The following is a 13,100-nucleotide window of genomic DNA, read 5'->3' as shown; positions in this document are numbered from 1 at the left end:
CTTTCATAATATGACAGAGCATTCTAGTCACCTTGGTAACACCTACATAAAAACCATTAGGAATTTGAGAGGTACAGGATTAAATCTAATCTATGGGTGTGATTTCTTTGCATTTATTTAGGCCTTTAATATGATTTTGTCATGTTTTTATTAGGTTAGGCATGTGCGCTCAGTAATGTCTGACTCTGTGATCCCATAGACTGTAGCCACCCCCAGGCTCCTCTGTCCATGAGATTTTCTGGGCAAGAATAATCAAATAGGTTGCCATTTCCTTCTCAAGGGGATTTTCCCAACCCAGGGATTGAACCCATGTCCCTGTGTCTTCTGCATTGGTAGGTGGATTCTTTACCCCTGGTGCCACCTGGGAAGCCCTTTTTATTAGATTGGACCATATGAAATGTTTTTATAGATTCAAAATATTTGAATGTTGACAATTATATGACTCAGCCTGGTAGAATTCTCTCTAGAGGCCTGATCTTATGTGTCTTTTATTCTTACTTAGCCTCCGGTAGCACTTGTCATAAATAAATAAATTTCATTTTTCTTTCTTACTGGTATGTAAATAACCTTTGATTTTGGATCGATTAGCTTTACTAGAGTTATTAATTTTAATTTACATGTAGGTTGTTTTGGGGTTTTTATGATTGTAATCATAATCTGTGAATTAGGTTTGTGTTAGTCACTCAGTCGTGTCCGACTCTTTGCGATCCCACGGACTATAGCCTGCCAGGCTCCTCTGTCCATAGAATTTCCCAGGCAAGAATATTGGAGTGGTTTGTCATTCCCTTCTCCATGAATTACATTTATGTGTTCTTTTTCCTTTGATCTCTAACTTTGTCTTCATTCACCAGTTGCCGCTTGGTGGTTAGAAGGAGGTGGTGAAGTAGGTATCTTTTATTTTTCTTTCCACCCTGATCGCCAAGAAAAAACTTTGTTGAACATTTTACCAATACTTACAGTGTTTGACAGGTATTTTTTAGGTATGCTTTCCTGGATTTGGCTTGACAGTATTTTGTGTAGGACTTTTCCATTTGAGTTAGTGAGTGAAATCTGTATATTATCTTTCCTATCTAGCTATCCTTTACAAATTATGTTAATTTTATAAAAATAGTGTGCTGTAATATTTTTCTATTTTATGGTAGAATTTGTGTCCTTTTCTTGAATGTTTATTAGAACTTCTAGTTAAGGTCTTTGGGGCTGAGTTTTCTTTGTACAAAGTTTTTTTTTTTTTTTTCCCCTGTAATGATTATATTGAACTATAAGGTGCAAAGGAAGAAGCAAATAGAGGACATGATTTTTAATCTGCCTTGGAGATTTGATAAGGGAACTTGGAGTTAAAGTTCATTATTGTTTCTAATTTTTAATGCGAGTACCAAAAGGCGAATATGCTTAAACTATCTAATTCTAGTTAACACATTCTATTTTTCACTTGTCGTTTCTATTTGAGCTTTGAAGAAAATAGAAGTGTGGAGTTTAAATCCATTTTTTAAACTTTTGTTCACTTACTCTTGTATACTTAATACTACATGAAATTATACTAGATTAGAGTTTCCTAAGTAGAATTTGAATCCTATAGCAAAAAAATTTAACCTCACTCAAGCTATGAATATACATAGCATATTTTGCATCTTTTTTATAGGGTTTCATTTACTAAATTTTATCTATACTTGTTTATCATTACATCTCTAGTGATGATTTTATTATTGAATGTGCCATTTTTACAGATTTATAAACTTGATGTCCATATCAAGTTAAATCAGAGTTCACTGTCTTCCAATCGTATTGGCCTCCTTGTGTTGCTTAATCATACAGACGTACTCCTGTTTCAGAGCGTGTGCCCTTGACCGTTTCCTCTCACTGGTCTGCTCCATACCGGTATTCATTGACTGGCTTTGTCTTTCGTTTTATTTCTTTATTCAAACATCACTTTGATAGACAACTTTCTTGATCATGCTGTGTAAAATCATACACACCTGGCATGGGTTACTTAAATTCTCCTTTAGTCTAACTTAATTTGTTTATGATACTGATTATCACCTGACATTTATTATTCTCTCTTGCCCTACTTGTATTAGTTTCCTATTATTGCTGTAACAAATTACCACAGACTTCAGTGGCTTAAATCGGGGAAGGCAATGGTAACCCACTCCAGTACTCTTGCCTGGAAAATCCTGTGGACGGAGGAACCTGGTAGGCTGCAGTCCATGGGGTCGTGAAGAGTCGGGCATGACTGAGTGAATTCACTTTCATGCATTGGAGAAGGAAATGGCAACCCACTCCAGTGTTCTTGCCTGGAGAATCCCAGGGATGGCGGAGCCTGGTGGGCTGCCATCTATGGGGTCACACACAGTCAGATATGACTGAAGCGACTTAGCAGCAGCAGCAGTGGCTTAAATAATACAACTTACTATTTTACAGTTCTGTAAGGCAGAAGACTTACAGAATTCACTGGGCTAAAAGTATCAGCAGAGTTGTGTTCTGTTTTGGACACTGTAAAAAAAAATATATTTCCTTGCCTTTTTAAGATTGTAGGGATCTCCCAGTTCCTTGGCCTATGGCCTACTTCCTCCATTTTTAAAGCCAACAAAGTTGTATCTTTGACTATTCGTTTTTAGTCACATCTTCTTCAGGCTCTTTCTTTGCTCTTCTACTTTCAAGATCCCCCCATGATTACCTTTGGTCTATCTAGATAATGTTATTTAAAGGTTATTAACTTCATAATGTCTGCAAAGTCCCTTTTGCCATGTAAGGTAATATATTCATAGGTTCCCGGGCTGATAACAGATATCTTTGGGGCCTATTATTTTGCCAGTCATACCACTAGAATGTTAATGCTTTGATTTTTGTTTTTGCTGCTGTGTGTCAGACCTTGTTCTAAGAACTAGTTTAAATAGATATTCAGAAAAAACAGCATTTCATAGAATCTGAAATGAACTTTTCTGTATTTTAACATCTGTGAAATTAGGGTATATCTTAAAATTGCTATTGGACTGACTAAAGTTGGGTTCTTTCAGATACTTGATTTTACTTCTGCTAGTTACCTTGGAGTGCCATCTAACTTGAAGTTAAATTTTCTGTATCTAGAAATAGGACTAAAGGAGGTACATAAAGGAGAAAATATAATATGTAATGGCTTTATGGGTAGTATGTAACAGCTTTATGGTATGACACTATAGCCGTAATTGTAATACATGGAAGAAATATACAAAGAAATTTTTAAGTATTTTCTATAATCCTAATGACACCTGGTGAAAATGTCTTACGTGTAACGTGGAATAAAGCAAAGAAGTACTTGTAGCATTCTCATTTAGGCATCCCTGCTGTCTTCGAGAACTAGGATTTTCTGATCGTGAAAGAAAAGAGAAACAGATAAATAATTGCTTTGTCAAAAGCCAACTTTCCCTTCAGTCCTGAATTTGAACAGAAAGTGTTTGCATGATCTCATGAGGTACTTTGTATATGTATTAATGTGTAGGTCTCAATTTTGTAGGTTTGTCCACTAAAAAGACCTGAAAATAGCAATCAGTCCAGTTGCAATAAGCTTTTTAGTCCCTAAATTGTGGTCTTGAAATAACCATTTCCACCTAAAAGAAGGCTTCCCAGATAGCTCAGCTGGTAAAAAAATCCACCTGCAATTCAGGAGACCCTGGTTCAATTCCTGGCTTGGGAAGTTCCCCTGTGAAGGGATAGGCTTATCCACTCCAGTATTCTTGGGCTTCCCTGTGGCTCAGACAGTAAAGAATCTGCCTGCAGTGTAGGAGAACTGGGTTCAATCCCTGGGTTGGGAAGATCCATGGAGGAGGACATGGCAACCCACTCCAGTATTCTTAACTGAAGAATCCCCATGGACAGAGGAGCCTGGCAGGGCCCAGTCCATGAGGTCACAGAGAGTCAGACATGACTGAGAGACTTAAGCGCACACACACACACACACACACACACACACACACACACACCTAAAAAACCAGGCTTCATTGGAGATAATAGGACAGGCTAGAGGCAGAAATGTACAAGAAGAACTAGGGACATCTTGTCTCGCAGAAAACAAGAAAGCCCACAAAGACTGCTAAACTCCTGTCAGAAAGATTTGAGAATCAACTGGAAGATTCCATTGGCTGAAGATGAGACAATTTGACCATCAATAAGGCAAATAATAACTAAAGTGGAAACACCTCAAATATGTAAACTCATAGTAATATAGAAACTGATTGGTCAACTGCATAGAATGTTTGAGAGCTATTTTTTTTTTTTTTTTACTGCTAAAGAAAGTATTCCATTTGTATTTGTTATATGAGCTATACCACTGAGTTACCAAATAATTGATGTGGTCATGTTTCTCTTTATGGAATTATTTCAGCAAATAAGTGAAAAGGGAGTGAAAGAACTAGAATGTCAACATCCAATCCCCAGTGAATTAATCTGGAGAAGGCGATGGCACCCCACTCCAGTACTCTCGCCTGGAAAATCCCATGGACAGAGGAGCCTGGTAGGCTGCAGACCATGGGATTGCAAAGAGTCGGAAACGACTGAGCAACTTCACTTTCACTTTTCACTTTCATGCATTGGAGAAGGAAATGGCAACCCACTCCAGTGTTCTTGCCTGGAGAATCCCAGGGCCGGGGGAGCCTGGTGGGCCGCCGTCTATGGGGTCGCACAGAGTCAGACACGACTGAAGCGACTTAGCAGCAGCAGCAGTGAATTAATCTAGTCGTTGAGCATCTGTGGCTGCTATCATCATAGGAAAAGACAACTAAATAATTAGGTGCTTACTGATGAAAATAGACCTGTAGATGATTTTACTCAAAAAATGAACCTATTTGAGTAAACATTGAGAAGGTCAGCAGTTCTATTCTGTAAAGAGCCAGATAGTGAATAGTTTAACCTTTGGCCGCCAGATGGTCTCTGTCACAACTCAACTCTGCTGCTGTAGCGTGAAACCAGCCATAGAGAATACATAAATGAATAGGCATAGCTGTGTTCCAGTACACATTTTTAAAAACATGCCTCAAAGCAACGGTTTTTGACCTTTTCACCAGACCAACTACTGATTTACTGGAAACACAAATGACAGAAAAAACTGAAAGGAACTTAGGGAATTCAGATATCAAAATCAAAACCAGGGGAAACTGTAGGACAAATGGTGGGGGTTTGTCAACAAGTTATAAGGGAAAAGATTGGGAATTTAGTTTTTGAAACACAGAACTATATCATATACTTAGGGAGGAAGACAGGTGAGAAGATTGAAGAAAATTAAGGTAAAGGTGACTCATGGGAGGGAGTGAAGAGGTTTTGACTCGGAGGGAGGATGTGAAGTGCTGAGGGGGTTGATAGTCCTGTCTCTTGTCTTGGTTGATTACAAGGATATGTGCCTTTTAATTGGCTAAACTACACATCTGTCTATAAATTTTCTGCATTTGTTTGCATTCTATGTTAGAAGTTTTAAAAGAAAGGTGAAATATTTGAAAAAGTCACCAAGCAAATAGTAACCCAAAAAACCAAAGGTACCCTTGTGATACAAAATGCGTTAGTAGAGATAGAAAGACATTTCATAAGAACATTTAAATATTCTTAGTCTGTATATCTTCAAAAATATAAAGGAAAAGTTGATAGATTAAAAGGAGAATTATATAAATCTATAGTTACAGCAAGAAACTTTGAAGAAGTATATGCAAATAGCTATAAATATGTCTGTGAAAAATATGGCTTAGTATTTGAAAGACTTTTCTTTGTAATGAGGTCATCTGTTTACTCAGAAACGTGCATGTTTATTGGAAATATGTTTAAATCTTTTGTTTTAATTGGGAGTATCATTTTACCGTATCTTTAAATTTACAAGATAGGTGTCTTCTCACCAGATGATCTAAGTCTTGATTTCTTTTCCCCTAATATCAAAGTTACATTTTAACTTCAAATATTAATCACTGGACTTGTCCTACTGCTGGAAACAATAATTCAGTGATTAGAATAGCTACTACCCCATTTTTAGTAGTGTTCAGTGAGTTTTGAAACTGACTTTTAATTACTATTTGCATATGGTTTATATTTTGCAAATTTGCATACGGTTTAGATTTTGCTAACCTTTCTTCTTTTTTTTTGTTTTTCCTTTCTTCTTTTTTAAACAGGGGTTCTGAAGGAAAATTAAATGACTGTCAGATAAGATTCATAAATGAAATCTTCAAGATCGAGAAACCTGGAGCCCATCCTCTTTCATTGGCAGATGGAAAGTTTTTAAGTATGGATCTTTCTTATGGGCTGAGACTGCATGTATTGTTCAGGAATGCCATTTTGACTGGCCAGGGAATGACTATTGAGGAAGTACAAAACTAAAAACCATACAAATTTATTTTCAAGACAACCATTTTGATATAAGATCAATTTGGTTTAATGGATTTTTCTCAAATGATAAAATTTGTTTTCGAAGAGTATTTTCTCATCTTGGCATTTTATTTCCATTTTCTTGATGTTTCCTTTATTATAGTCTGTCCAGATAAAAAACCCACTTTGGTAATGTGGCCATTTAAGATTAATATTTAATAAATGAGCCTTATTTTTATACTAGTAGAGCCTGAGAAGAATAATCCTGGTTGAGCCCTGAATTTCTGGGAGGTAATGAATGGTTTATGTAATCGTTAGAATGCAGCCTCATCTCGTATGTAACGTAATTTCATGCAGCTAGTTAGTAACAAAGGTAGGACTAAATTCTAAGTCTTTTCCTTCATAGTTCAATTGCTGTCTTTCCAAATAGGTTACAGTGTCTCATACTCTGTTAATTCTGATTTGTGTGTGTGTGGAGAAGAATTCATTGAGCTTTTGCCATATGTCGATGCCAGTGTCTCATATATTCTGACAAAAGAAATTCAAGATTAAAGAGTCCTGCCTATCCTCTTCTTAACCACAGTTGTGCAGAATTAGAGCAAGACAAGTCCTTTAACAGATTAATAACTAGACTTCCGTGTTACTGGTTTAAGCCATACTCATTTTTGAGACTGCAATGCTAATACATCTAGACTTGAATTAAGAACTTTAAGGCATTCTGTGTATGATTGTATGGTTATATTCTAGGGATAAAGGTAACTTGTTGAGTAAACTTGTTTAATGTGACTTGCTTTCAGTAAAACACAAAAGAAAAATTGACTAGGTTTTTCTTGTGTTTTCTCTGTCAGTATATCTGCATATATATGTTCTTTGCCTAATGCTTATCATGTTATAGCTACAACTTTGAACTTCTGTGTAAGGAAACCATTTCAGAGCCACAGCCAGACTGCCATTGATAACTCTCTAAACCAGAAATCTAAACATACCTTTGGCAGCATGTCATTCTAGACATCTTTCTATATCTATATAATTCATCTTTGTGTGTTTATACAGTTCTGTATAAAAACTTCATTCTGCAGTTTCATTTTTTTAATATATTTGGCTATCTCTATATTATAGTTCTTATAAATTTAACTTGATGTTAGTGAGCATTACTATAAGACTTTTGTGTATATATGTTTATTTTATAATTTCAAATGAACATTTTGGCAAAAAAGTATTTTGGATTTAGATGGGAGAGACTGGCAGGGGAGGGGTGGGCAGTAAGTGGAACCTGTTAGTTGCCAGAATTCTGAACCAATTGATAAGTAAGATTAAAAAAAGTCAACTGTTAGTACTGTATTTACTAATAAAGAGTATGTTGGGGGCATAGCAAAACCAAAATGGATTTGCTGACTTCTAACAGGTATACCCCTCCTAGTTTAGTCCACCTGGGCAAAGGTTTGGATCTGCAGAACAGATGATACCTAACACTTCCATTTTGGAACAACTTTGTTGAGTTATTTCACTGGAAAATTTAATATATCTTATGATGCCCCATGAGTTAACTGCATTACCCCTATACATCTTGATGCACATTTGGGGAATTTTAAAGTCTTGCACTGAATTATTCCATATGGTTCTTTTTGTTAAAAAAAAAAAAAGGCTGTGTGCTATTTCTCATGGGTTTTTCTTTATAAGATTCATAGACATAAAAATGATTTTAAGACTGGGCTTGCTATAATTTTGTTCTTAATAGGGAAAAATGACCCTGAATGTGATTCTTGTGGTGGAGACCCAAATAAGAAATGCCGTTCTTGCTCCTGTCATGTATGTGGTGGAAAACAAGAACCCAACATGCAAGTTCTATGTGATGAATGTAACATGGCCTATCATATTTACTGCCTGAATCCTCCTTTGGATAAGGTCCCTGAAGAGGAATACTGGTATGATTATCAGGGAACTTTTGTTGTTACTAAGTAAGAATTGAATGTGCAATATGTATTTGAAACCCCAAAAGTAGATTTCTAAAGATACAAATATGTAAGAGGTGGGCTTATTGAGAGAGATACACGTCTTCTCTTAGCAGAGATGCGGTCCATCTTAGAAGACGAGTGGCCTGCATAATGTATACTGAAGTGCTTAAAATTGTATAACTAATGGTTATTTGGCATTGGTACCTTTATTCAGTTACTACAACAGCTTCTGAACTGATCTCTCCGTTTTTTAATCCCTCCAGTCCTTTCTCCAATATGAGTCTGTGTTCTTTCAAAAATGCAAATTTGGTCATTACTCCTTTGCTTCAGACGCTTTACGTTACTGTAGAGAGCCTTGCACAGTGTTTTTTAGTTGATTTTTCCCACTGTATCTCTTACCACTTTCCTCTTGTATTTTTCCAAGTGCTCCCTAGATGGCTTCATGCAATGATGAGACTTTAAATACCAAGCAATTGGTTCAGAATTTATATTTTCAGACCCAGCCTTACCTGAACTTTATGTTCCTGTATTCCAACTGCTTGCCTGACTAGTATTACAAAATAAGTGGCTCCAAGTGGAGATCTTGATTTCCACAAACATGTCCACTGAAATCCTACTCCTCACTCAATCATAATAATAATAAAAATAAATCTTTGTCTCATCCACCTATTGAGGAAAAAGCTGAATTTGATTTCAGTTCTCGCTTCTCCTTCGTCACATACTCTATATCCAATAACATTAGCAAATCTGACAGTTCTACTCTCATTACCCAGCTCAGCCCCCATCTGTACCCTGAACTCTATGCATGTATGCTCAGTTGTGTCTGACTCTACAACCTCAGGGACTGTAGCCTGCCAGGCTCCTTTGTCCATGGAATTTTCCAGGCAAGAGTACTGGAGTGGGTTGCCGTTTCCTTCTCTGGGATCTTTACAACCCAGGAATTGAACCTGAGTCTCTGGCATCTCCTGCGTTGACAAGTGGATTCTTTACCAGCGGAGTCACTAGGAACTCTATAGTAAATGCACAGCTAGTCGTCTTGCTTTCACCAGTTATCCTTCCTGCCATAGCAGCAGAATGATCTAAATCCTGAATCAGAATACTCACCTGTTTAAAACCCCTAATGTCTTCCTGTTGAATTTAGGATAAGATCTAAACCCTTGCCGTCTGTGAACCGACCTCTGCCTACTTTTAATTTTCTTCAGAACGTACCATTCCTTATTATGCCTCAGGACCTTTACACTTAATGTCTCTTTGCTTGGACTCTTGATAGGTTTGGCTCTTCTAATCTCATCTGGAATAGCACTAACCCTGATGTATTTCCTTTATCAGTCAGTTCAGTTCAGTTACTCAGTCGTGTCCAATTCTTTGCAACCCCATGGACTGTAGCACACCAGGCCTCCCTGTCCATCACCAACTCCCGGAGTTTACTCTAATTCATGTTCATTGACTTGGTGATGCCATCCAACCATCTCATTTTCTGTCATCCCCTTCTCCTCCTGCCCTCAATCTTTCCCAGCAATGAGGGTCTTTTCCACTGAGTCAGTTCTTCGCATGAGGTGGCCAAAGTATTGGAGTTTCAGCTTCAGCATCAGTGAATATTCAGGACTGATTTCCTTTAGAATGGACTGGTTGGATCTCCTTACAGTCCAAGGGACTGTCAAGAGTCTTTTCCAGTATCATAGTTCAAAAGCATCAATTCTTTGGTGCTCAGCTTGCTTTATAGTCCAACTCTCACATCCATATGGAGAAAGAAATGGCAACCCACTCCAGTATTCTTGCCTAGAGAATTCCATGGACAGAAGAGCCTGGTGGGCTGCTGATCATGGGGTTGCACAGCGTTGGACACGACTGAAGCAATTTAGCATGCATCACATCCATACATGACTACTGGAAAAAGCAAAGCTTTGACTAGACGGACCTTTGCTGGCAAAGTAATAATGTCTTTGCTTTTTAATAAGCTGTCCAGGTTGGTCATAACTTTCCTTCCAAGGAGCAAGCGTCTTTTAATTTCATGGCTGCAGTCACCATCTGCAGTGATTTTGGAGCCCAAGAAATAAAGTCTGTCATTATTTCCACTGTTTCCCCATCTATTTCCAATGAACTGATGGGACAAGATGCCATGATCTTAGTTTTCTGAGTGTTGAATTTTAAGCCAACTATTTCACTCTCCTCTTTTACTTTCATCAAGAGGCTCTTTAGTTCTTCTTCGCTTTCTGCCATAAGGGTGGTGTCATCTGCATATCTGAGGTTATTGATATTTCTCCCGGCAATCTTGATTCCAGCTTGTGCTTCATCCAGCCCAGCGTTTCTCATGATGTACTCTGCATATAAGTTAAATAAGCAGGGTGACAATATACAACCTTGATGTACTCCTTTCCTGATTTGGAACCAGTCTGTTATTCCATGTCCAGTTATAACTGTTGCTTCCTGACCTGCATACAGATTTCTCAAGAGGCAGGGCAGGTGGTCTGGTATTCCCATCTCTTTCAGAATTTTCCATCGTTTGTTGTGGTCCACACAGTCAAAGGCTTTGGCATAGTCAATAAAGCAGAAGTAGATGTTTTTCTGGAACTCTCTTGCTTTTTCGATGATCCAGCGGATGTTGGCAATTTGATCTCTGGTTCCTCTACCTTTTCTAAATCCAGCTTGAACATCTGGAAGTTGACAGTTCACGTGCTATTGAAGCCTGGCTTGGACAATTTTGAGCAATACTTTACTATCATCTGAGATGAGCACGATTGTGCAGTAGTTTGAGGATTCTTTGGCATTACCTTTCTTTGGGATTGGCATGAAAACTGACCACCTCCAGTCCTGTGGCCACTGCTGAGGTTTCCAAATTTGCTGGCATATTGAGAGCAGCACTTTCACAGCATGATCTTTTCGGATTTGAAATAGCTCCACTGGAATTCCATCACCTCCACTAGCTTTGTTCGTAGTGATGCTTCCTAAAGCCCACTTGACTTTGCATTCCAGGATATCTGGCTCTAGGTGAGTGATCACACCATTGTGATTATCTGGGTCGTGAAGATCTTTTTTGTACAGTTCTTCTGTGTATTCTTGCCACCTCTTCTTAATATCTTCTGCTTCTGTTAGGTCCATACCATTTCTGTCCTTTATTGTGCCCATCTTTGCATGAAATGTTCCCTTGGTGATCTCTAGTTTTTTTGAAGAGATCTCTAGACTTTACCATTCTGTTGTTTTCCTCTATTTCTTTGCATTGATCACTGAGGAAGGCTTTCTTATCTTTCCTTACTATTCTTTGGAATTCTGCATTCAAATGGGTATATCTTTCCTTTACTCCTTTCCTTTTTGCTTCTCTTCTTTTAAAGCTATTTGTAAGGCCTCCTCAGACAACCATTTTGCCTTTTTGCATTTATTTTTATTGGGGATTGTCTTGCTCCATGTCTCCTATACAATGTCACAAAGCTCCATCCCTAGTTCTTCAGCCATTCTATCAGATCTAGTCCCTTGAATCTATTTGTCACTTCCAGTGTATAATAATAAGGGAGTTGATTTAGGTCATACCTGGAATGTCTAGTGGTTTTCTTTCTTCAATTTAAGTCTGAATTTGGCAATAAGGAGTTCATGGTCTGTGCCACAGTCAGTTCCCAGTCTTGTTTTTGCTGACTGTATAGAGCTTCTCCATCACTGGCTGCAAAGAATATAACCAGTCTGATTTCGGTGTTGACCATCTGGTGATGTCCATGTGTAGTGTTCTCTTGTGTTGTTGGATGAGGGTGTTTGCTATGACCAGTGCATTCTCTTGGCAAAACTCTATTAGCCTTTGCTCTGCTTCATTCTGTACTCCAAGGCCAAATTTTCCTTTACTCCAGGTATTTCCTTTATATTTCCTTTATAGCACTTAACATTTTCTGAAATTGATTCCTTGTGTGTGCTAGTTTTCCTTAACTATTTGCAAATATTTTAATCACAAACATTTATCCCTATCCAGTGCCAAAATAGTACCTGGACTCAAACCTGATAAAGAGATGGATCCCAGGGATGACTATAATTAGAGGACTCTTAGATTACTCTGTAAAGTATTTCTACATTCATATTGAGGTCCTTAACCTTATATCTTTTCTACTTCTCCAAATCACATTGTCTGGATATTTAGTCTCTGAACTCATTTTCTCATTAGAGATGATACCTGCTTTCACCATAAAATCTTTGATAAAATTATAGTTAGAAGGTTGGCATATCAGGTAAAACAGTCTTTCTTAACACAAATTAATTTTTGGAAGTGTTCCTGATTTCCAGATTAGTAGGGATTTTACTTGATAATATTCATTGCCTTATCATACATAATTTTGCCTTGGATTTATTTCTGTGTCTCACTGCCCAGTTAATTTTCTCAAGATCTGAATTGTCTACATATCTTGTCTATAGTTAAACGTAACATCTCATAATTAGGTATCCAAAATTAAATAGTGGGTATAGATATCATCATCTTTGTGAAAATATAGAACAAGAAATCTAAGATTAATGGGTGGAATGGCAAGTTGATCTTTGGATATACCCAAAGTTTCTATTTCTTTGTGACTCAAAAATAGCCCCATTTCATTCTATGTATATATACTTATGCTTTGCTTTTCAAAACTGATAACAAGGCAGCTTATAATGATGTATACATTACAGTGGGCTTCCCTGGTGGCTCAGTGGTAAAGAATCTGCCTGCCAGTGCAGGGGACACAGGTTTGATTCCTGGGTCAAGAAGATCCCCTGGAGAAGGAAATTGCAACCCACCCTGGTATTCTTGCCTGGGAAATCCCATGGGCAGAGGAACCTGTCAGGCTACAGTCATGGGGTTTCAAAGTTGGACACGACTTA

The 13,100-nt window shown here is 37.7% G+C and overlaps 1 protein-coding gene across 1 annotated transcript in view; it reads left to right on the top strand.

The window, feature by feature from the left end:
* Positions 1-13,100, top strand: part of UHRF2 (ubiquitin like with PHD and ring finger domains 2) — a 71,658-nt gene that overhangs the window by 38,962 nt on the left and 19,596 nt on the right. The window contains exons 5-6 of the mRNA XM_052644947.1: positions 6,123-6,232; positions 8,054-8,240. Of these exons, the coding sequence (XP_052500907.1) occupies positions 6,123-6,232; positions 8,054-8,240 (297 nt within the window). The remainder of the gene's footprint in view (positions 1-6,122; positions 6,233-8,053; positions 8,241-13,100) is intronic.

The sequence above is a fragment of the Budorcas taxicolor genome, chromosome 8, assembly GCF_023091745.1.
Source record: "Budorcas taxicolor isolate Tak-1 chromosome 8, Takin1.1, whole genome shotgun sequence".
Classification (NCBI taxonomy): domain Eukaryota; kingdom Metazoa; phylum Chordata; class Mammalia; order Artiodactyla; family Bovidae; genus Budorcas; species Budorcas taxicolor.
This window is presented reverse-complemented; position numbering and strand designations above follow the sequence as displayed.